General features: G+C 52.0%; 1 protein-coding gene across 10 annotated transcripts in view; it reads left to right on the top strand.

Moving 5' to 3' along the window:
• Positions 1-21,645, top strand: part of Myo18a (myosin XVIIIA) — a 96,012-nt gene that overhangs the window by 48,504 nt on the left and 25,863 nt on the right. For 4 of the 10 annotated variants that reach the window (XM_074046507.1, XM_074046506.1, XM_074046502.1 and 1 more), the window contains 19 exons: positions 4,597-4,684; positions 4,888-4,994; positions 5,082-5,258; positions 5,620-5,833; positions 6,059-6,201; positions 6,806-6,906; positions 7,740-7,803; positions 7,993-8,137; positions 8,434-8,454; positions 10,209-10,385; positions 10,593-10,683; positions 10,965-11,157; positions 11,883-11,969; positions 13,984-14,125; positions 14,277-14,436; positions 15,179-15,365; positions 15,681-15,924; positions 18,316-18,425; positions 21,476-21,541. In XM_074046507.1, the coding sequence (XP_073902608.1) occupies positions 4,597-4,684; positions 4,888-4,994; positions 5,082-5,258; positions 5,620-5,833; positions 6,059-6,201; positions 6,806-6,906; positions 7,740-7,803; positions 7,993-8,137; positions 8,434-8,454; positions 10,209-10,385; positions 10,593-10,683; positions 10,965-11,157; positions 11,883-11,969; positions 13,984-14,125; positions 14,277-14,436; positions 15,179-15,365; positions 15,681-15,924; positions 18,316-18,425; positions 21,476-21,541 (2,517 nt within the window). Of the gene's footprint in view, positions 1-707; positions 786-2,017; positions 2,162-4,596; positions 4,685-4,887; positions 4,995-5,081; positions 5,259-5,619; positions 5,834-6,058; positions 6,202-6,805; positions 6,907-7,739; positions 7,804-7,992; positions 8,138-8,433; positions 8,455-8,474; positions 9,591-10,208; positions 10,386-10,592; positions 10,684-10,964; positions 11,158-11,882; positions 11,970-13,983; positions 14,126-14,276; positions 14,437-15,178; positions 15,366-15,680; positions 15,925-18,315; positions 18,426-21,475; positions 21,542-21,645 lie in introns of those variants that run through there. The other 6 variants (XM_074046505.1, XM_074046501.1, XM_074046508.1 and 3 more) reach the window with 4 other exon arrangements.

The raw sequence follows: 21,645 nt of genomic DNA, 5'->3' as shown, positions 1-21,645 counted from the left end.
AGGGTTTCTGGGGTGGCATCAACTTTCACCCTGCTTCCCTGTGCTCCTTGTGGCTAGGAAAGGACTCAGGAGAATGCTCAGAGGTTTTTTTGAGGCCCTTGCTGACTGCTTCCTCCTGGGAGCCAGGGTTCTTGGAAGCTGCCTCACTCCCCATTCTTCCTGGGCACTGAAGGACTTCAAGAAAAGCTAGCTGCCACTCTCCTCACCCTCTGAGACCTCTTTGAGTTGGCACAATTACTGTTCCTGGCACACAGAAATTGGCAGGGGCATTCTGGCCCAATGGGCAAGGTAGGATCTCAATTTTAGTCCCTCAGTAGAGCCTATAAGTAGTCAGCAAGTGTCATGTGCCCATCCTGGGCCATTGCCCTCTGGCTCCCTGTCCCTCTTCTTATCACTGGGATGGAGTTAGGTGCTGAGGCATGTCCTGACATGTACAGTCACCTTCCACCTGGGTCTGGGGTAGGGGCCAGAAGGGCAAATGGGATAACAGGCCATTTGGTACTCATGATGGTTAGGATGGACCCTCACAGGCATCTGTTCCCTTTTCTCATCTGATACCATGAAAACTCAAATTGGTGTCTGACTTGACTCCCTCCTCACCTTGCTCCACTTCCCCCTTGGGTTCCAGTGGCTTCCTGCGCTGGGTGCTTAGCTTGCAATGCCCCCACCATTCCCTGGGCCATGACTAATAGTAGTTTAACCTTTAGGTAGGAGCTGCCCCCGAAGTCCAGCTGAGCCCCGCGGAGGAGGCACACCAACGGCTTGAGAGGATCTTCACAGCTTCTGTAATGCCACTGCTCCAGTGTGCGGGTCCCTAGTCCCTGGTCCTCCACTTACTAAGTTGGTGGCTGGGCTGTGTCTGTGTATAGGAGCACTTGACTGTGGAAGGCAGGCTCCATGGCAGTCCAGGGACCCCTACACTGGCTCTACGCTTAGAAGAAGGAGATAAGGGCTCTGTGAAGGATTGTTCCTCTAGAGAAGCCCAGAGCCCTGTGCACATGGGTGGTGCCCTTCCTGACTGAGAATCCAGTCCTGTTCTCTGGCCTTATTCTCCTGCCTTGAGGACATGTATTGGTACCAGGGCCTAGTGGGTGGCAAGGCCTGTTTTGATACCTCAGCTCTCTAGACCCAGGAGGGCCTATTATCTCTTACCCAATTTGTAATTTTAATTTTATTTTACCATTTTTATATTTACTTACATGTGTATACATTATTTGGGCCACCTTCCATGCCCCCCAGCCCCCCGTCCCCCACTTCTGGGCAGAACCTTTTCCACCCTCTTGTTCTCCGATTTTGTTGAAGAGAAAACTCTCTAACCCATTTCTAACAGGCTCCCTTTCCTCCCAGAAAGGCCTTTCAGGGCTTTAAGTAACCAGAGACTGGGAGGTCAAAGCTGGCCCCAGGGTCTGTCCACAGTACCCTTGTGCAGTTGACAGGTGGCAGTTGGGTGGGGTGATGCCATGGGGCCATTGTGCCTGCTTGGGAGTGGCAGGAGTGGGATAGGGGTACAATGGGGGGGCCTGAGGAAGGTGTCCTAGACAGGCTGCTTGAGAGACACAGGGGTAACAGCTCTGAAAGACAGCCCTTGGTATGGGAAGTGGCACCCCCTTGGCATGTGTTTGAAGGCGAGGAACAGTTGCGCTGGTGTTCAGAGGCCACAGGGGAGATGGACTGAGGAGTACCCTGGAGATAAGACAGGAGGATCTCAGAGGGCCTAGGCCCTGGGTGTGGTGAGGTGACCTGGCTTGGCACACACACAGAAAAGGGAGCCTAACTCAGAATGGACTGATTGAATCAGAGGCAGAGTGGCCTTGCCACAGCAAATGACTCCCAAGAGTCTCTCCACTGGGGGGTCAAGTGATAATAAGTATCTCTTTATCTTCCTGGTCTGGCCTGTCCTTGATGTGTACAGTTCTGCCTGGCCCATTGGCCTGGGGCTGCTTGCTAAAGGGTATATGCCAGTATCTGCTTGTCTTTACTCTTCTTCTTCTCTCTCTTCTTTCCTTGCTGCCGGCAGCTGGACCCTGAGGCCGCCTCTCCTGCCCACAGCCAGGTAGGGTGCTCCTGCCCCCCTCAGGAGCCCTCCACTTCTTCTGGTGACCACCCACCGCCCCTGGCCTGTACCTGGGCTGGCGTCTGTGCTCGGGCCTCATGCTGGAGTGTAAGGCCTCTTTCCCCTCCAGGATTCCACCCTGTGTTGGGGGGGGCACCCGCAGAGGAGGCAGTGCCAGGAGCTAAGACAGTGCAGCTCTATGCTAGGCTCTTGGGGAAGCGTCACTGATTGTTTGGTCTCACATGGGTCTCAGCCATTGGAGCCCAAGAGCCAGTTGAGTTCTGTGTTTTGCAGCCCAGCTCATTCTGGGTAGAAAAAGCCAAAAAGGCCATTCCCTTCCTCTCCCTGGCTCAGGCCTGAAGATGAGATGATCTTTGTCTCCACCTCCTGGCCACTGAGAGGAACCTATTCTCAGATTAGCTCTAAAGAAGTTAACTGGCAAGCTATGACCCTTTGATGTCACCTCCAACATCTAGTCCACAGAATATGCCCTTTTTTTTTTTTTTTTTTTTTTTAATGCAGCACTGGGATTTGAACTCAAGGCCTTATGCTTGCTAGGCAGTTGCTCTTAATGCTTGAGCCACTCCAACAGCCTCTCCACCCTTTTTTTATGATGGGTTTTTTTTGGGATAGGGTCTTGCAAACTGTTTGCCTGAGGCTGGCTTCAAACCATGAGCCTTCTGATCTCTGCCTTCTGAGTAGCTAGGATTACAGGTGTGAACCACCAGCGCCTGGCTGCAGTTACTTTTTAATAAAGTTACACTTTTCTTTCTCCCTTCCTCCCTTCCTTCTTTCCTTCCTCTCTCTTTCTTTTTCTTTCTTTCCACTCTTCCTCCCTCCTTCCCTCTTTTCTTTCTTAATGTAGCCCAGGCTAGCCTCAAACTTGCCATCCTCCTGCTTCAACTTCCTGAGTGCTATGATTACAGGTGTGTACCACCATGCCTGGCCTCAGTCACATTTCTTTAAATATAAAAAACTAGCCTTTTAAAATGTTCTTTCCTTAACAAATCAAAACATTGATAGCCCCGTTGTGATTATCCTATTGAAGGATAGTTTCCCTGATCCATGGAATCCAGAGGTCTGGGAGACACTGGTATGGTCCACCCTCTCACTCCATAGCTGGGGAAAGGGCCGGCCATTCCATAAGGGGTTTATCAGAAACCAGAATCCAATCTGGGAATAGGACCCAGTTCTCCTTTTCGGTGAACTCCAAGAAGTGTTACATATAGTACTTCTTTAAAAAAAAAAAGGTTTACTGAATTTATTTATTTGTGCAGTACTGGGGTTTGAACTTAGCCTCACATTTGCTAGGCTGGCACTCTGCCACTTGAATGATGCCTCCAACCCATGTATGTCCTATAGGACATACAGTCCTTCTGATGATGTGTTTTTATCCTTTACTGATCCCTCATCCAGTGTCCATGCCTTGGCCTCAGGTCCCATGAGAAACAGATGCCTAGGATAAGGAACTCTGGCAGACTCCTAGTTGGGGACCCTCAGACAGTATAGGGAGGTCAGTGCTAGCTGGAGGGCTGGTCTGTGCCTGTGGGGTGGCCACACTGCCTTCCAGTGGCTACCAGGTGGCCTTGATGTTATTGTACCCATAAATAACACAGGAGCTGACAGACCATAGGATCTGGGGCCCTCTTGTCCCAGCTTTCCCAGCACCATTGCTTCCCAACTCAAGTGTCCTAAGGGAGTGCCAGAGTTGGTAGCCCCACAACTTAACAGTGCTTATGAATGCTTATTTCTAATTGGTGACCATCTGGGCGCTGCCAGCCCCTACACACCCATTCCTGTTCCCTTCTATGTAGTATGCAAGTCCCTCCCTGTGTTCAGCAAAGCAGTGCTGTCCTCTCCCCCACATATCTGGCCATGCTGCCTTGTGCCCTTGTGTGGCACTAATGTGTCCCCTAGGTCTGTGTAACTGCCACCTTCCAAACAGGCCTGTGCTGAATGTGGCATGGAGGAGGAGCAGGGAGGTTGGCATGTGTATGTGGACACTTTCCCCTTGCCCACAGAGTGTCAGAGACCAGAGTTTAGGGCCTACATATCATTCATATTGCAGAGTATGGAATTACACCCCGTGGGTCTGGAAATGGCCTTTTTTTAGCTAGGTGGAGGAGGCTTATCATTTGGTATGAAAGAGCCCATGCCTGTGGCCCAGCCCAGGGTTCAGGATATTGATCCCACAGGTTTGGCAGGGAGGAAGGGCAGAGGACAGCTGGAGGTAAATCTGGTGACTTTCTTTCCTGGGGCCTGCTTTCTCTTGGGCACATGCTGCCTGTGTCCCTATCCTTTCAGACCCTTAATGCTGGTATGGTCCTTAGCTGTGTTGTCTTTGTCCAGGGCCCCTTGGAACTACTGCTGCCTCCTGGATTCCCCATCTTCCTTCCCTGACACCTCTGATGTCCCTGTGTTTTGTGTCTGCCACCTAACTGCTCCCCTTGCCCAGTGGCTCATCTTGAAATCCTTCCCCTCACTTCTCTTCTCTGTCTTCCAGAGCAGGCTCTGACTGTTTATTCTTCCACTCCCTCTAATAGGCCAAGACAGAAGAGCAGATTGCAGCTGAAGAGGCCTGGTATGAGACCGAGAAGGTGTGGCTGGTCCATAAGGATGGCTTCTCCCTAGGTGAGTCTCAGGTGGTTGGGTACAAATGTTGGGACTCTGGACTCAGGGCTGGCATCAGTGTGCCGCTTGCTGTGTCCTGTGAGGACTGTGGTGAGCAAAGAGAAGCTAGTGATCCAATGGGAAGAAAGACAGGACCAAGAAGGGCCTAAATAGGGTAGCATAGGCTTCCCAGGTCCATGTCCCACTGTGACCCTGCTCTGCAGCCAGTCAACTCAAATCAGAGGAGCTCAGCTTACCTGAGGGGAAGGTGCGTGTGAAGCTGGACCATGATGGAACCATCCTGGATGTGGATGAGGACGATGTAGAGAAGGTTGGCAGAGGCTGGTGGAAGGAATGGGAGGGTTCGGGCAGGGCAGGCCTGCTTCTTCATTATCTATCTGCCTGTCCTTCCACCTAGGCTAATGCTCCCTCCTGTGACCGTCTAGAAGATCTGGCCTCACTGGTGTACCTCAATGAGTCCAGCATTCTGCACACACTGCGCCAGCGCTATGGTGCTAGCCTGCAACATACCTATGCTGGTCCCAACCTGCTTGTCCTCAGCCCCCGTGGGGCCCCTGCTGTGTACTCAGAGAAGGTGTGGCTCCGTTTAGGCTACTATGCTGACTTACAGATCCACCAACCTGCTACCCACCTCGCCTTCCCTGGCTCTCTGCCCTTCCCCTTTGACAGTCATGGCCACTGAATGGGCTACTGAGTGGGCTCTCTGTCCACTCTCACAATTGACCTTGGGAAGAGGAATCATTCAGAGGGTGGGGACAGAAGGACCTCCTGCAACCACATCAGGACTTGGCTAGAATTTGCATTTCCTCATATGGCTCAGCCTCAGAGTCCTTTTCACCCCTGGAGTGAAAGGCCAAAAAAATTTGGACCCTAGAGATGAGGTCCAGCTGGACCAGCTAAGCCTCTTCCTTCCCTCCATCCCTCTCCTGCTCAAGGTGATGCACATGTTCAAGGGGTGTCGGCGGGAGGACATGGCACCCCACATCTATGCTGTGGCCCAGACTGCGTATAGGGCAATGCTGATGAGCCGCCAAGACCAGTCCATCATCCTCCTGGGCAGTAGTGGCAGTGGCAAGACCACCAGCTGTCAACATCTGGTGCAATACTTGGCTACCATCGCAGGCACCAGCGGGAACAAGGTGTTTTCTGGTGAGGCAGGGACAACAGGGAAAACCAAGAATGGAGTGAGGAGAGGAGGTGGGGAGGGAGGACTCTACTTCGTGCCAGCTCTTTTTCTCCCTAGCCTCTCTATCTCCTTGAAGCCCCTCTGTCCCTGACAGTTCTTGTCTGAGTGACCTTTCATGCCTCTGGAGCCCACAGCTGGGGTAGGCTGCCCCTGGCTTTCCTGATATCCTTTGGGCCTGTGTTCTGCAGTGGAGAAGTGGCAGGCTCTGTATACCCTCCTGGAAGCTTTTGGAAACAGCCCAACCATCATGAATGGCAATGCCACTCGCTTCTCCCAGATCCTCTCCCTGGACTTTGACCAAGCTGGCCAAGTGGCCTCAGCCTCCATTCAGGTGAGGGGGCACTGCCAAGGTCTGGGTAGTAGAGATGGGCCCTTGGTTTCACCTCCTAGAAATCAGTCTCTCTCAAGTGCCTCATTTTCCTGGGATTCTGCCCTAACTAAATGGACCCCAGTACAGATGGGGCTGGCCTGCGCTGTGTCACCATCCTGTCCTCCAGGCTTCCTGTCAGCTCTGGAGCTGTCTTCATTGTACTGTGGGTACCTAGCTGTGCCCAGTTTCTGAGATCCATGCTCAGGGTCTTCTCTCAGATTGATGTCACTAGCAGAGGACAGCTAGTTGGTAAAGTTAGGTTCAGCCAAAGTTGATCCCCTCCTATGCTAAATGAAATTCCTCACCACAGTCTTCCATAGTCTCGGGAAGACTGGTACCTAGGCTCTGGGCAGGGTGGCAGGGCCTCTCCAGGATGGGCTTCTCTTTTACCTGATTCTAGTTTCTGTCCCATTTGACCTTGGGGTGACCCTGCCACTGGCTGAGCACCTTTGAGTAAGATGAAGCTGCTCAGTCCGAGGGCCTAGAGGATCAAGGCCTGGTTTTTCCTGCTGTGGGGTAAGAGGAGCTTACCCATATGTCTTTCCTCACTTCATCTGTGCTGCAGACGATGCTTCTGGAGAAGCTGCGTGTGGCCCGACGCCCAGCCAGTGAGGCCACATTCAACGTCTTCTACTACCTGCTTGCCTGTGGGGATGGAACCCTTAGGTGAGACAGGACAGAGGGTGCACTGAGGGGGCTCTGGACTCTAGCCCACTGACTGGGCTCCTAGACCTTACCTCCTTAATGCCTACTGTGCCGTGTGCCCATTTCCTGCTGTGTACTAGGCTCTGAGCTGGGCCCTGGGGGTGGTGAGGTGGGCAAGACTCAGGCCCAGGAACTCCTTGGCCTCAGGTACTGGGTCCTTGTTATATGGGAGGGGCACAACTGATCCTTCGGTGTTCCTAGTGCCTCCCTGGGATCTCTGTTACTTAGGAAGCCAGCTCTGGGAAAGAAAGCTCACCCAGAGGCAGATGATAGGTGACTCTCTTACAGTCACATAGCTCGTATGGGCTGAGCTGAGTCCACCTTGGGCCAAGAACCCAAATCTTTTCCTGTGCCCTCCAGCTAGTCCTCCTGTCCTGTTGGTCTCTGCCATGTTTTTCCATTATACCTCAGACTTGCTATCTGTTTACTGGACAAAGAGGGTAAGGCTGAGCAGGCAGCCCCAGGCATTATAGTCTTTCTCTTTTCTCATAACAGAGGCACAGTTTGTCCTAGCTGGACTCTCCCTGCTCCCTTCCAGGGGTCTGGCTGGACCCAGGGGTAAACAGTTCTCTCTGGAGACCTGTCCTAGGGATGCTGGTGCTCTGCCTAGGCATCCAGGCCAATTAGGAAGGGTGACAGAGACTAGGAAAGGTGGCAAGGTAGGCCTGACAATTGGGATGATGGGCAGACAGAACTCAGAGTCTGAAAGCTGTGTTTAGTGTCTCCACCAAGGGAGGGAGATGGCTTTGGCCTGGGGACCAAGCCCCATACTGATGTCTCACTTGTACCCCTAGGACAGAGCTCCACTTGAACCACTTGGCAGAGAACAACGTGTTTGGGATTGTGCCACTGGCCAAGGTGAGGGCCCTGTAGGAGGGTTGGCTGCCCTCGACCTTACAGATAGGAAAAACCTCAACTGGCATGTGGTGTCCCATGGGTAGCTCTGCTTGAGCTCTTCCCTCTTCAGCGGTCCAACAGTATGGGGACACGCTGGGAGGGAAGCTCCTCTGAGGGCTAGAGCCAACAACATGCCTGTCCACCCTGTAGCCTGAAGAAAAGCAGAAGGCGGCTCAGCAGTTCAGTAAGCTGCAGGCAGCCATGAAGGTGCTGACCATCTCCCCTGATGAGCAGAAGGCCTTCTGGCTCATCCTGGCTGCTATCTACCACCTAGGGGCTGCAGGAGCCACCAAAGGTAAACTGCAGCCCACCTTGTCACCCAGGAGACCTTTTAGGGGCCCTGTCCTCTTGTGGTATGGTCTTGCCCTGCACAGACTCAACTATCCCTCTTTGCTTGTACCCCTTCTCAATCCCCCACATCAGAGCAGCAGGTTGGAGAGGCATCTCCACCAGTGAAGGCTGGAGGCTGGCCTTAGCTGGCAGGACTGGGAGCGTCGTGAGGAGTGAACAGCTGGGGCTTGGGGTTGAGGGGAAGGGATGGCACTCCGAGCAGCCCTTGAATAACTCTCCTTCTTGTTCACTTCCTGACAGAGGCCCCTGAGGAACAAGCGGGTAACTAACCTTGGCCCGCCTTGGGGTATAGGGGCTGCTTGCCCTGTCTTGGTGTTTCCCTGAACACTCTGGGGACTGGGATCATTCTGTCAGCACAGGGGACTGGTCTGGGGAGAAGCCCCAGGTTGAGGTTGGAAAGGGAGCCTTCTGACTGTGGGGCTTCTTGGAGTCACTGGAATAGCTGTTTCTGTCAGTTCTACATCCAAATCCTGGAGACTCTCAGGATGCCTTCAGTGGGGCACATTTGGAGTAGGGTGGGTTTGCTCCCTGGGGCTTCCTGAGGCCAGTTTCTTTGTCTTTCCTTCTACTGGTTTGGTAGTCATGGCTCTTCCTTTTGCATGTCAGGGTAGAGGCCACTAGAGGACAGCAGGCACCATGGTAATGAATGGGGCTGCAGCTTCTGCACTTGGGCTCTGGGGCTTGTGGCTGGCTAGGACTCCTAGCTTGGGAGGGCTGTTGCCTGTTTTTGAGATTGCATTGAAGGGTGACTCTTTACCCCTTTCTCCTAGTTTAGGAGAAGGGGATGCTGGCTCTGAACAACACCTTGGGCGTTGGCTCTAGGATGTGAAGGGCCCCAGGCTGCACAGCAAGCCTGGGGAAGCACTGAAGGTGGTGGGTGCATGGAGGAAAAGGCCTGGATGCCTATCCTTTTATGATCCCAGCAGGTGGCACCTGTGCCAGGAAATAGCAGCTCTGGGTTAAAAGAGTTGTCTCTAGACCTTGTGGGTAGGAGGGTGGGCAGATGTGTGGCTGTGTCTTGAGAGTTTTTTTCTCTGTGGTATACAAACCCAGGTTCGCTCTGATCCTACTCTGCTGTGGAGCTCTCTGAGTTTTGAGCAATGTGGTTACCTTCTTAGAGCTTCCAGTATTTTCCGTGGCGCTGTGTGTGTGTGTGTGTGTGTGTGTGTGTGTGTGGTAGTGGTAGTGGTAGAGTATCTTTTCCTTTGAGACTGTGTGTTTTTGTGTCTCCAGGGCCGAATGAGGTCGTGTGTTCTTGCCTGCTTATCTTCATAAACACCCACCCCGCATGGTCCCTTCCCGAGGGCCTGGCGGGCTCAGTTGATGACTGTTTGCTAACACACTGTTTTTCTTTGCATGCTGCATGCTGGTCCTTTGCCTTACAGAAGCTGCTGAAGGTAAAACCTTGTTTCTTGTTAGCTTTCCCTAATTGCTGTGATTAGACACATGTTGGCTGAGGCGCATATGTCTGTGTGGGCTGTTCCTTTTCCCCTGTGGCTTTCTTGCCTCCCCACTGCTGAGCCCTGGAGGTGTCTGTAGTCTCCCATGGGGTAAGAGGAGGGAGAGATGGAGGTCCTAATGCATCTAGGGAAGGGGCAGGTGCTAGTACTCTCTCATACTACGTCCCCCACAAGCACAAGTGGCTCCTGTGCTCAGCCTGGGTGGCCCCTCTAATCAGTTGACTTTGTCCTCTCCCAACCCAAGTTGGGCATCCCTGGACTAAATGGATTTTTTTTTTTTTTTTTTGCAACTGACTTGGTGCCCTCTAGTGGCAGCCTGTGGAGTTACTGCTTTTTTTTTTTTTTTAGGAAGTGTCCATTCTTTCCTCTTCCAAGGGACACAGGAAGTGCTGTCTGTCCCTGTTCCCATGAACCCTATGTGGTGTCAACCAGACTGGGTTTTACCCCGAGGAGATGCCTGCTCCCTAGTCCTATAGGGAGCCAAAAGGCATAGTGGTCATCAGTCACCCTAAGGAGAAAGACTCAAGATGCCAGATCCTGTTTTCTATCCCACAGCTGGGCGTAAGCAGTTTGCCCGCCATGAGTGGGCCCAGAAGGCTGCATACTTGCTGGGATGCAGCCTGGAGGAGCTGTCCTCGGCCATCTTCAAGCACCAGCACAAGGGCAGTACCCTGCAACGCTCTACCTCCTTCCGCCAGGGCCCTGAGGAGAGCAGCCTGGGTGAAGGCACAGGTACTCCCAGCAGCCCCATGGCTGGTGGGTGGGCTTGGGAGACCTCACCTGGGGCTTGTTGCCATTCTGAAGATGGGAGGGGCTGGTGGTGTGAATAGATGCTCCCATTGGAGCAGAGAGGGAAGGCTCAGTTCCATGCTGACTATAAGTAGGTAGGTAATGTTCCTGGTTAATGCTTCTGTCCTGGCTGGTCCTCTTGCCCCACAGGCCCCAAACTGAGCGCTCTGGAGTGCTTAGAGGGCATGGCATCTGGCCTCTACAGTGAGCTCTTTACCCTTCTTGTCTCCCTGGTGAACAGGTGAGTGTTAGGTGGAACCCAGGGGCTCTCACTTGCTGCTTTGGCAATGATGGATGGGCAGGGGGGTGCCTTTCTGCTTGTGTGTTGACTGAGGCAGGGCCATTCTCCACCAGCAGAGGGTTCATTGTCCCTGTGGACTTTGAGCAAGGTGAGGCTCACCCTCCCCACCAGGGCTCTGGGTACTTGGACAGGGATGGGAATTTACTGCATGCCGCGGCTGCCCAGTGGGGCTTCCTCTGGTAGTGCCCTGGCCAGCTCTGATCCAGGATCTTCCCATGAAGGGCTCTGAAGTCTAGCCAGCACTCGCTCTGCTCCATAATGATTGTGGACACTCCAGGCTTCCAAAACCCTGAGCAGGGTGGATCAGCTCGCGGAGCCTCTTTCGAAGAGCTGTGCCACAACTACGCTCAGGACCGGCTGCAGAGGCTTTTCCACGAGTGCACCTTCTTGCAGGAGTTGGAAAGATATAAGGAGGTAGCTCCCACCCTGCCTCACCTTCTGGTTTCCCAGGGAAGACCTCTGTGGATGTGGGAAGGTACCACCTTCCCTGCTAGTAGTTCCTTCTCAGCTCTCCACTTGCTCTTCGTTTCTGCCCTCCCCTAATTTCTGGAGTGGTAATGTTGTCCTGTCCCTTTGCCTTGGCTGCATTCTTACTTTGCGGGGAAGCTGGAGGCACATGCAGGGTCCCTGGGAGCCCCTCCATGCCCTTCATCAAGGCATTCTCCTAGGCCCTGTGAATGCCACAGTGCACTTCCCACCTCCAGGTGTGTCTGAGCCCAGTGGCCACCTCCCCCATGTCCCTTTCCCCGGATCTGTTAGGATGGCGGTTGATTATTTGGGGCACCATCTTCACATGGAGGCGGGTGGAATGAGCTCAGGAGGAGCGTGACAGTGTCTTCATGTGTTCTGAGGATGACTGTGTGAAATTGAAAGTAGGCTTGTTTGCCTAATCAACTGATGTAACAGGACAATATGACTTTGGCTTAGCGTAAAAAGAGGGTATGAGAATTTTAGCTATCTGCAAATAGTGTGTTACCTTGAGAGACGGTGAGCAGTTTGTCCTTTGGCATGCTGGAGGAATCACTTGCATGAGACAGGAGGTTAGACTTGCTGTCCCCAGAGGCCTTGCCTGACCTGCTTATAGGGCTGAATCCCCATGTATGGCCCCATGATCAGTAATTCTCCACCTTCTTTCTTAGGAGAACATTGAGGTGGCATTTGATGACTTGGAACCAGCTGCAGATGACTTGGTGGCTGCTGTGGACCAGGCCTCCCACCAGTCCCTGGTAGGAATGTGAGGGAGATCTGTGTTAGCTTCGCCTCTCTCTACCACTCCTCTGCCTCTGACAGAGCCTTCCTCACTCAAGTTGCTACCGGGGCTGCCACTGTGGATTGAGGGAGGGCCCCATAGTCAGGCCTAGACACCAAACATCACATAGCTGTAGAGCTCTACCCCTTGCACTCACAGTCTGTCCAGGAAGGTGTCACTTTCTTATGCCTGATGCAGTGGTGCCACGTCCAGGTGTCCCAGCCAGGCAGGACAATGTCCCTCCTCTCTTACCACCTGAGGCTCAAGCTCTATTTGGTTACTGGTTAAGTCCCTGGTATGTCTGCCAGGAGCTCTGGTGTCTGCTGCGTGGGGTGAGGACCTGGACCCATAAGATATAGTCATACCCTCCCATTGTCTTCGGGAAGGTTTGAGCATTCTGCTCAAACAGGGAAACAGTGTCAAGCTTTAAAATACCCTGGGGAGGGTGTAGCCATGAATGTGAGCCCTTGCATCTCAACCTGAGTAGTGGTGGGGGGTGCTCAGCCACTCTTTTTGAACTTATGACTCTAGCACTTTGTTGCCTGGGGCACTGCCTGGCCTGATGAACACTCAGCATTTGGTGATCATCTTCAGTTTGGGGACTTGCACACAATGCATTGGACAGTGACATTTTTGCTGGGCTGCTGAGCTTTCTCTGCCTCACTCTCCCCCTGCTGGGCCAGCACAAGTAGTGGGGCCCAGGAAGAGTGAGTATCCCTCTGGGGATAAATGCTTAAAGTGCCCAAGTACCGCATCTCCCCAGGGAAGATGGATTTCCTTCTCCTGACACCTGGGCTCCTGTGGTGGTCTCCCTTGAGAGCCTTTGCCATTCCCAGGAGGTGGGAGGATCTTGTACATGTGCCTCATGAGCAGCAGGGGGTCAGACTTGTGTATGGTTGGAGCTCGGCCTTCCTTTCCTTTTGGTAACCGCTATTTAATCGGCCTTGGCATCGGGCAGCTACACTCCTGGGGAAGGGGCCCCTCTGTGCCACTTACCATCTGGTGGCTTCATTGCTCCTTCCTGCCATTCACCTCCAGCCACTAGAGTACTGTAGTTTCCCATCAGTTCTTGGCTACCTTCTGCTTCCTTCTGATAATCATACTGACTCCCTGGGGGGCAGCTATGGGGAGGAGATGTGGGTAGCTAGGGTCAAAGGGAGGGAAAATAGCACTTTTCTCATTTTTCTTATCTTCTAGTACCTAAGGGCCAGGCCAGAATGGGGTGTGGATAGTTCTTCCTGCCCAAGGAAGGTATGAGAATTGCATAGAAAAGGTACCTTTAGGACAGATGTGGCCACAGGCCTACTTTCGTTGGCCTTCATGGGGTATTAAAATACAGAATTCTCTTAAAACCAGAGGGTTTATCAACACTAGGTTTGTGTTCTTCCAGGACAGCAGTCATTTTCAGCTGAGTGACAGTTATTCCCTTCAGATGGGGACACCTGCTCTCAGGCTTGCCCTAGTCTCCACTTCTTTTGGCTACTACCTCCATAAAGTCACCTGCCTCACACTTTTAGCCCTTCAGTTTGGATCCTTCAGGGATCCCACCTGCAGTGATCTGGCTGCTGGAACCAGTGTTAACCCACCAACTGGCATTTACTAAGAGCTTCCCTTTGGGCCACAGGGTCTCATAGACCTGTTGATCTTTATCCCTGCTCATCTTAGGCAGCGAGGGCAATAAGGGGCTCACCCAAGTGCCTGGTGCCCTCTGAGGGGAGAAGGATGGCGCCTCATATGGGCTTAGGTCATAATAGGCCTCAGTCTCTACTGCTGGTATTCCCCAAATACCAGGAATCATCTTTCCCTGTGAGCTCTCTGAATTCTTTCTAGGCTACTTCCTCCTTGTTATCTACCTTCTCCACAAGATGTCAGCAGTGAACAGTGAGAGCTGTGGCTTGTACATTTGCGTACTTAAGGTGTGCATTTGAGGCCTGGAGGCTCCTTTCCCACAGCTCCACGTGGCAAAGTGGCATTTCTTCCCTCCTCCGTAGGTCCGCTCACTGGCCCATGCAGACGAGGCAAGAGGCTTGCTATGGCTGCTGGAAGAGGAGGCACTGGTGCCAGGGGCCACTGAGGACACCCTCCTTGAGCGCCTTTTCTCTTATTACGGCCCCCAGGAAGGGGATAAAAAAGGTAGGTGACATCCCTGCAGGATAGCTCTTCTGCTTCCTCACCAGAAGAACCACCTATATAGGTCCAAGGGATACTCTGTGAGGGGCTCACTGGGTCCCTAGGCTTTGTGCCTGTGTCCTGACAATTCAAATCTTGCTTCATCCACTCTCAGGCCAAAGCCCCCTTCTGCGCAGCAGCAAACCACACCATTTTCTCCTGGGCCACAGTCATGGCACCAACTGGGTGGAATACAACATGGCTGGCTGGCTGAGCTACACCAAGCAGAATCCAGCCACTCAGAATGTCCCCCGGCTCCTGCAGGATTCCCAAAAGTAAGGACATCACTCCTTCTGTCCGTGTCCTGTCCCCACAACTGTTCTCTGGGCTCTCTTCCCTTGGAGATGCCTCAGAGGCATCTCAGCAAAGTAGATAGCCTCCAATCCCTGAGAGGTAATAGCCAAGGCTAGACGGCCTTGAGGGCATAAGATAGCCTCCAGGAATAGAGGTGGGAAGCAGACATGATTGGAAGCACCTAGTTTTCACCCTCATGTTCTTCAGAGGAAGCAGAGGAGCCTTAGAAACCCCATAGTCATATGAATCCTGTCACCCATTCCTTTGTTCCATAGATGAATATTGAACACCTTCTCTATGACAGAGACTTGTAGGTGCTTGGCAGATAGTGAAGACAACACAAATCCCTGCCCTGTGGAGTTTGCATTTTGGTCAGGAAAGAGATAGTGAACAGTAAATATAATAAGTACATGGTGAACTCTGCACTAGAAACCTTCCTGTCCTCTGCCATCCCTGGTGAGGGAGAAGAATGGATTGGCCCTCTGCTCAATCCCTGCCTATCCTCTGGCTTCTGCCTACCTTAGGTTTTCTCTTTCTACTGTTTGAAAAATTGCTCCCCAGTTTTTCTATAAAGTGTTGGACAAGCTGCCCCAGCTCATATGACTCAGGCCCCCAGCCACAGCTGTACAGGGGTGGTTTGGTACCCTAGGAGCTGGAAGAATGGCCTATATCTATCCTGTAAATGTGACTCCTCTCCCTTCTTTGCCCTCCTTCCTCCCACAGAAAGATCATCAGCAACCTGTTTTTGGGCCGGGCGGGCAGTGTCACAGTGCTCTCAGGTTCCATCGCTGGCCTAGAGGGCGGCTCACAGCTAGCTCTGCGCAGGGCCACCAGCATGCGGAAGACCTTTACCACAGGCATGGCTGCTGTCAAGAAGAAGTCACTGTGCATCCAGATTAAGCTACAGGTGGTAAGTGTCTAACTAGCCCCTGGGTTCCTTCCTTACTGCTAATGTACAGGTACTGTGGCCACATCCAGGCCATCCAGTGCCCACCCAGCTTCCCACCGTGCCTTGAGCACCACTGGTGGCATTGCCTTTTTAGTGCTGCTGCCTATGGGTGGCTAGACAGGCCTGGGGAGGGCAAAGTTGTCCAGGCTTAGCATGTCTGGACCTTTGGTGGGCTACCTGCAATCCTGTGAACAGTGGAGATGCTAATACCAGTCCCTGCTTTTTTGAACATGGGTCTTTGGAGCCCACTGAGGGGAGTCCCTTCCTCGTTGGCAGGATGCCCTCATTGACACCATCAAGAGGTCCAAAATGCACTTCGTGCACTGCTTCCTGCCTGTAGCTGAAGGCTGGGCTGGGGAGCCCCGATCTGCCTCCTCTCGCCGTGTCAGTAGCAGCAGTGAGCTGGACCTGCCTCCAGGAGACCCCTGCGAGGCTGGGCTCTTGCAGCTTGATATGCCCCTGCTTCGTGCCCAGCTCCGGGGCTCCCGCCTGCTCGATGCCATGCGCATGTTCCGCCAAGGTAGGCACCTTAACCCCTGGTGCTCTTCCCACACCAGCCCCGCTCTACCCATCCCCCAGATGGGACCCAGGGGATCTCAGGACTGGCCCTAGGACTCCTTCCTCACCCTCCTCCTCTCCTTGTTGCCTCCATGTGTAGTCTTCTCATCTTTCTCGGTCCAACCTGTTTCTTTCTTCAGTTCTTTCCACCCTACAACTTTTTCTCTCTCTCTCTTCCTCATTCAAGTCCTCTTCATTGCCCACCCCTCCCTGACCCCCATGCCCACCATATATTCACACGGCTCCCTCTTGTTCCTCATCCCTAGTGTAGACACATCAGTGCTGCCCACGGCAGACCCAGTGCCCTTTCAGTGACATCAGCCCAGGGGGAAAACAGGTGCTAAATCTCTCTGAAGTACTTAAAATTCCCAAGAAAGGTCAGACAGATCCTTTTTATGGACCCTGCTAGAGGAGAGGACAGGAGATGACACTAATAGTAGTAATCATCCTTAGAGCGTTTACAGATCACTAGACACTGTTCTCAACTCCTGCACAAATTAACTCACAATAACCTCATGAGGTAAGAACTATTATCATTCCCAAGTAAGGATACCAAGGCTCAAAGACGATGAGTAGCATGCCTAAGGGTCACACAGCTCATGAGTGGCAGAGTTGTATTCCACCCAGGCAGGCTGACTCCAGAGAAAGTTCTCCCAATAGGGTTTTGCCTACCCAAGAAGTTAGGAGTTTCCAGGTTTCTGCTTTTTTTCTCTTAGTTAGAAGAGCAGGCAGGGTCCCACACATCCACAGTAAGGTCCCCTTGAGGTATCCTTATGGGCACCGTCACTTTTTCTTGGCAGCTAAAGCCAGGAAACGGACTCCCTACCCTGCTCTAAATAAATCATCGATCTGTCGCCACGTCTTGATATGGAGTTGGTGTTTATTATTTCAAAACCAGATTGTTACCGCTCTGAACCAAAATCAATGTGCTTTACTCAAACAAGCAGATCGATGAGGCCAGTAGCAGCAACTCCCCTCCCCCTGCCACGGCCCCCAGCCACCATCGATAGCACTGATGATTAATTAAGATGCCAGGCGTCCAGACCTGCTATCCCAGCCCATCAATTTAATTGCAATTCAGATACAATCAATAACTCACTTTGTCTTGGCCCCTCAGCAGCCCCTGCCTCCTGTTTCAATTATCAGGCACATGCATCAGCCTCATCTTCCAGTTGGAGGGTTTCCCAGAGCTGGCTGGCCAGCGTGGCAGAGCCATCCCCCTGCTGGCTGTCAGTAGCCCAGGTGCGAAGTCCATCTCTGCCTCAGCTGCAGCCTATGACCTTGGACAAGCCTGTTGCTCCTCCTCCTAGCCACAGGTTTTCCTTAGCTGAAAGATGAGCCAGATCTGGTCTAGGATCCCATTTCCAATTTGAAATTCTGTGACTGTAGGAGTGGATCTTTTGGCTTTGCACCATGGGCTCTGTTGAGGTTAGGATGTCTTTGGGTCATCTCCTCTTGGCCATTATTCTGACTTTGCTCCAAGCCAGAAGCCATCGCACCTTTCCCCTGACCTCAAGTCCAGCCACTCGAATATACAAGGTTGGTTTTGTTTTTTTTTTTTGGACATACGGCCTAGAGTTCAAGATCAGAATGGGACCAGGAGGGATCCCTTTCTGCAGTCCCACTTCAGGGTACAGAGGACAGGAAAGGAACATTTCGTGGAGTGCACACCAAGTGAGCCAACTGTATTTTCTGTATATTTTCTCATTTAGTCTACATGACTTCTATACAAGATAAATGCCAAGGTGAAGATAGGATTGGGGTGTGATTCAATGGTAGAGTGTTTGCCTAGCTGGCGTGAGGTCCTGGGTTTGAATCCTAGCACTGTAAAAATAAGTAATAAACATATAAATATGAAGAAAGTGAAGGTCAGTAGTGGAATGAGCCAAGGGCACGTTAGTGGCAAGGCCCATATTTCAACGCCATCCCTTGCACTTTTCCTCAGCTACAATCTGAGGCCCTGTTTTGAGTCCTCAGGGCTTTGGTCTCTAATATTACAGTCATACTTGGAGGGCTATAAAACATCCCAGAGGTCACCCAGATCCCCCATCCTTCTTTCCAGGTGGTCAGCTAACCACCTCACCCTTCATTCACATACCTAACTGGGAGCTTGCTTCCTTCTAAAGGAGCCTGGTCCTTCCTAAACCTTCCTGTCCTGCTGTAGCATTCCTGATGGTCCTCTGTGCTCTCTCACCTTCCTATGGCCTTTCTGGTTCTGCCCTAACTGCAGGCTCACCACCCTGCAGTGCTTTCCCATTCAGGTGACTCCCTGGCTAAGCACCAGTGCCTATTGGTGCCTGCTGGGACCAAGTAAGTAGTTGACAGACCTGGCTCTGGGTTGCTCTCTCTCCAGGTTACCCTGACCACATGGTGTTTTCTGAGTTCCGCCGCCGTTTTGATGTCCTGGCCCCACACCTGACCAAGAAACATGGGCGCAACTACATTGTGGTGGATGAGAAGCGGGTAGGTCTGAGTCCTCAGGATCTCTACAACCCCTCACCCTCACTTAGACCCCTCTGACAAGCTGCCATCCCCACACCTATATGCCCTTCTCCCCTAGAGACATCAGGCTGGCCTTTGTTCAAGGTCCTGGTGTCAGCCAAGCAGGGATAGGACAGGGATATCATACTGTATCAGTGTGGAGAAGGCAACCTAGGACACGGACTATAGGAACTGGAGAGGAGTGACCCTTTTTGGAATCTGGAGCTGGAGTTATCTCTTCTCTTGTAAACCAGACAACTATCCAAGAGCAAGCAGGGCCAGGGCCTCCCAGGTAGCTGATTAGGACTAGTGTTTTGGGTTCCCCACTGATGTTACCTGGGCCCCCTCAGCCTTAGCCTCTGTGGCAGGATCTGGCTTCTGCAGCAGGGTCAAACATCTCTCCTAGGAAGAAGGTTGATATGACAAGTCATCCTTGGTGCTGGGGGAGGGTAAGGCTCCAGCCTAGGATGATAAATTCATGACTGCAAAAGGGGTATCTCTGTCATTCTAGGCTGCCCCCTTGACCCCCAGAGGCAGATCCTCATGCAGCCAAAAGGGTTTCTTAAGCAGAGGAACCTTCCTTCCCCATGCCCTGGACTCAGGCCCCCAGCCTAACTCAAGGCATCTCAGGACGCTTTCCTAAAGTAGAATGAGGCAGGAAGCCCCGCAGGGATGCCCAGCCTTTCCCTGTGTTCTCTCTCTCCTTGCCCATGAGTCAAACTCATATTCATGGAGGCCTCAAATACCTCTCCATTCTCAGCCCTCTAATGTTCTGAGAGATCCTGGTGTGGACGTATATGACCCACCTTACCGCCTTCTCACTGGCCCTTGACCTCCGTTCCAGCCTCCCACTCATGGCTACACATTGCCCCTGGAAATGTTCTACCTCCACAATCTCATATGGCTTTCTCTGACTGCAGCATCCCACTAGTAGATCTCACTCCTCCCTTCCTCTTAGGATACCTGCTCTTTGGCTTTGTTGGGATCGCTCATTTCTAGACCCCACTTCATTCAATTTTGTCAATACCTTTCTGACTTTACTTCTTCTTCTGCTCAACCCTGACACTGTAGTCCAACCCACCAGTCATTTGATCTTCATCACTTTCAACAATCCTGAGCCTCCCATATAGCACCTGCCTTGCCATACCCCCACGCTAAAGGACAAGTTTTTGAGTGGCAGTATTCTTCATTTTGGACTTCCAAGGGTTGTGGTAGAAAATTATACAATTGTGAACTTAAATTACTACTGGCTTATGGTCTTCAGCCTTAGGTGGGCTAACCCAGCAGGTCTTGTACATATCCCGTCCTTATCTGGCTTGGACCCCAACTCCTTACCTGCTATTCTATTCTGTCTTTCTCCTCAAATCCTCCCCCACCACACCTTCCCAGGTCATCTTCCCAGAAGATGACCTTGCCTCCAAACTCTAATAAAATTAAGGCTCTACCTTCTTTTACCATCTTCAAACTTCTCTTCCTCCTTCTCCCCACACCTCTCCTGTCTTGGTGTCTCTCATCTTGTGTAATTCCTTCCTCTGTGCCTTGGAATTCCTCTCTTCTAGTCTCCCAGAGACCCTTCAATCCATGGTAATTTTCTGTCTTTTCTTCAACCTCTCCTGGCTCCTTTCTCTCTATGGAGAATTGTTCTGCAGATGTGCTATCTGGAAAGAGCCCTCTTTCCTGCTCTGGACCATCGATACTTCTCTCCTGAGCCTCCACCCTGGCTGCTGTTCATTCTTCCACCTTAGCTGCCTGGTCCCCACTCAGGTATCTGGGACTGTTTTCCCCATTCCCTCCATGTTGCCAGAACCAGTGGACACTCTTTTATCCTGTTCTTTGATTTTTTTTTTTTTTTGACAAAACAGGGGTTTGAACTCAGGGCTTCACACTTGTTAGGCAGGTGCTCTACCACTTGAGCCATTCCACAAGCCCTATTTTGTGTTGAGTATTTTTGAGATAGGGTCTCCCAAACTATTTGCCTGGACTGGCTTCTAACCATGATCTTCCTGATCTCTAGCTCCCAAGTAGCTAGGATGACATGCATAAGCCACCAGTGCCCAACTGTTCCTTGAATTCTTGACAACACATGGTTTTGCTGACAGCTCTGTTACTTTTCTCTGCTTACCTTCTGCTCACCACTCCCCCTTGTCTATGTTCTTCTCTCTCCCTCTGAGCATCTCTGCTTCCCCTCATGCCTTCACTGAAGGGGTCTCTTCAGTACTCTCCTGGCTCTGTTTTCTATTCTACTCCCTCTTCCTGGACCTCATTCACACCTATCACTTCAATTACCACATATATATTGATGACTCTCAGATCAATATCTCAGTACAGGCCTTCCTCCTGAGCCCTAGGCACTTACTTCTATCTAGCTGTCTGCTAGACTTCTCTACCTGCTTTCCTCTTACACCAGCATGAGCAAACCAAACTCATTTTCTCTCCTCCCAAACCTGCTCTTTCTCTTATATTCTCTGCCTCAGGGAGTGACCTCTGGAGATTCACATATGGTCATGTCCCTTTCTGAGAGAACCCTGCATGGCTTCCAAGGCACACAGGGCTCCACACATGTGGGTACTGCCTACCTCTCTAGCTGCACCCTGGCTCCTCCCCCTCACTTCAGTTTTCAGGGAGCACTTGGAGTTTCCATGCGCTCTGCTGCCTTGAGCTCCTGGGCATTTGCTCATGCTGGTTCTTCTTCCTGAAATGCCTCTCCCCTCCTTTGTTTAGCTGGTTCTTACTTGTATCTAAATTCTGAGCCCAAATAGCACCTCCTCCAGGAGATGCCTTCCCTTCTCCCCATCTCACTTAGATGCCTCTCCTCTGCATATTTCATGAATTCACTTGTTTCCAGAACAGTTTGTTCCTCTTGTAGTCACCTCTGCTCCCCAAAGTCAATGCTGTGTCTGATACTGTGGAAGCCCACCAGAAGGGCTCATGGGAATAAATAATGGGCTTCCTGGGAGGGGCAAGGAGAGGACCAAATGATTGTAGATGGAGCGGCATCAGGCTGGCTTCCTGACTATGCCTCTTTTCCTCAGGCAGTGGAAGAGCTACTGGAATCCTTGGACCTGGAGAAGAGCAGCTGCTGCATGGGTCTAAGCCGGGTGAGTGCCCATCGGAGGGCAGTTGGGTCCTTGTTTCCTGGTGACCCTGGTCAGATGACTGATCCTCCTATTCTCCCTGCTCAGTTAGACTTCAAAAGTCTCTC

The sequence above is a fragment of the Castor canadensis genome, chromosome 11 (genome assembly GCF_047511655.1).
Source record: "Castor canadensis chromosome 11, mCasCan1.hap1v2, whole genome shotgun sequence".
NCBI lineage: Eukaryota > Metazoa > Chordata > Mammalia > Rodentia > Castoridae > Castor > Castor canadensis.
Note: the sequence above shows the minus strand (reverse complement) of the source record. Positions and strands in the feature narration are given on the sequence as shown.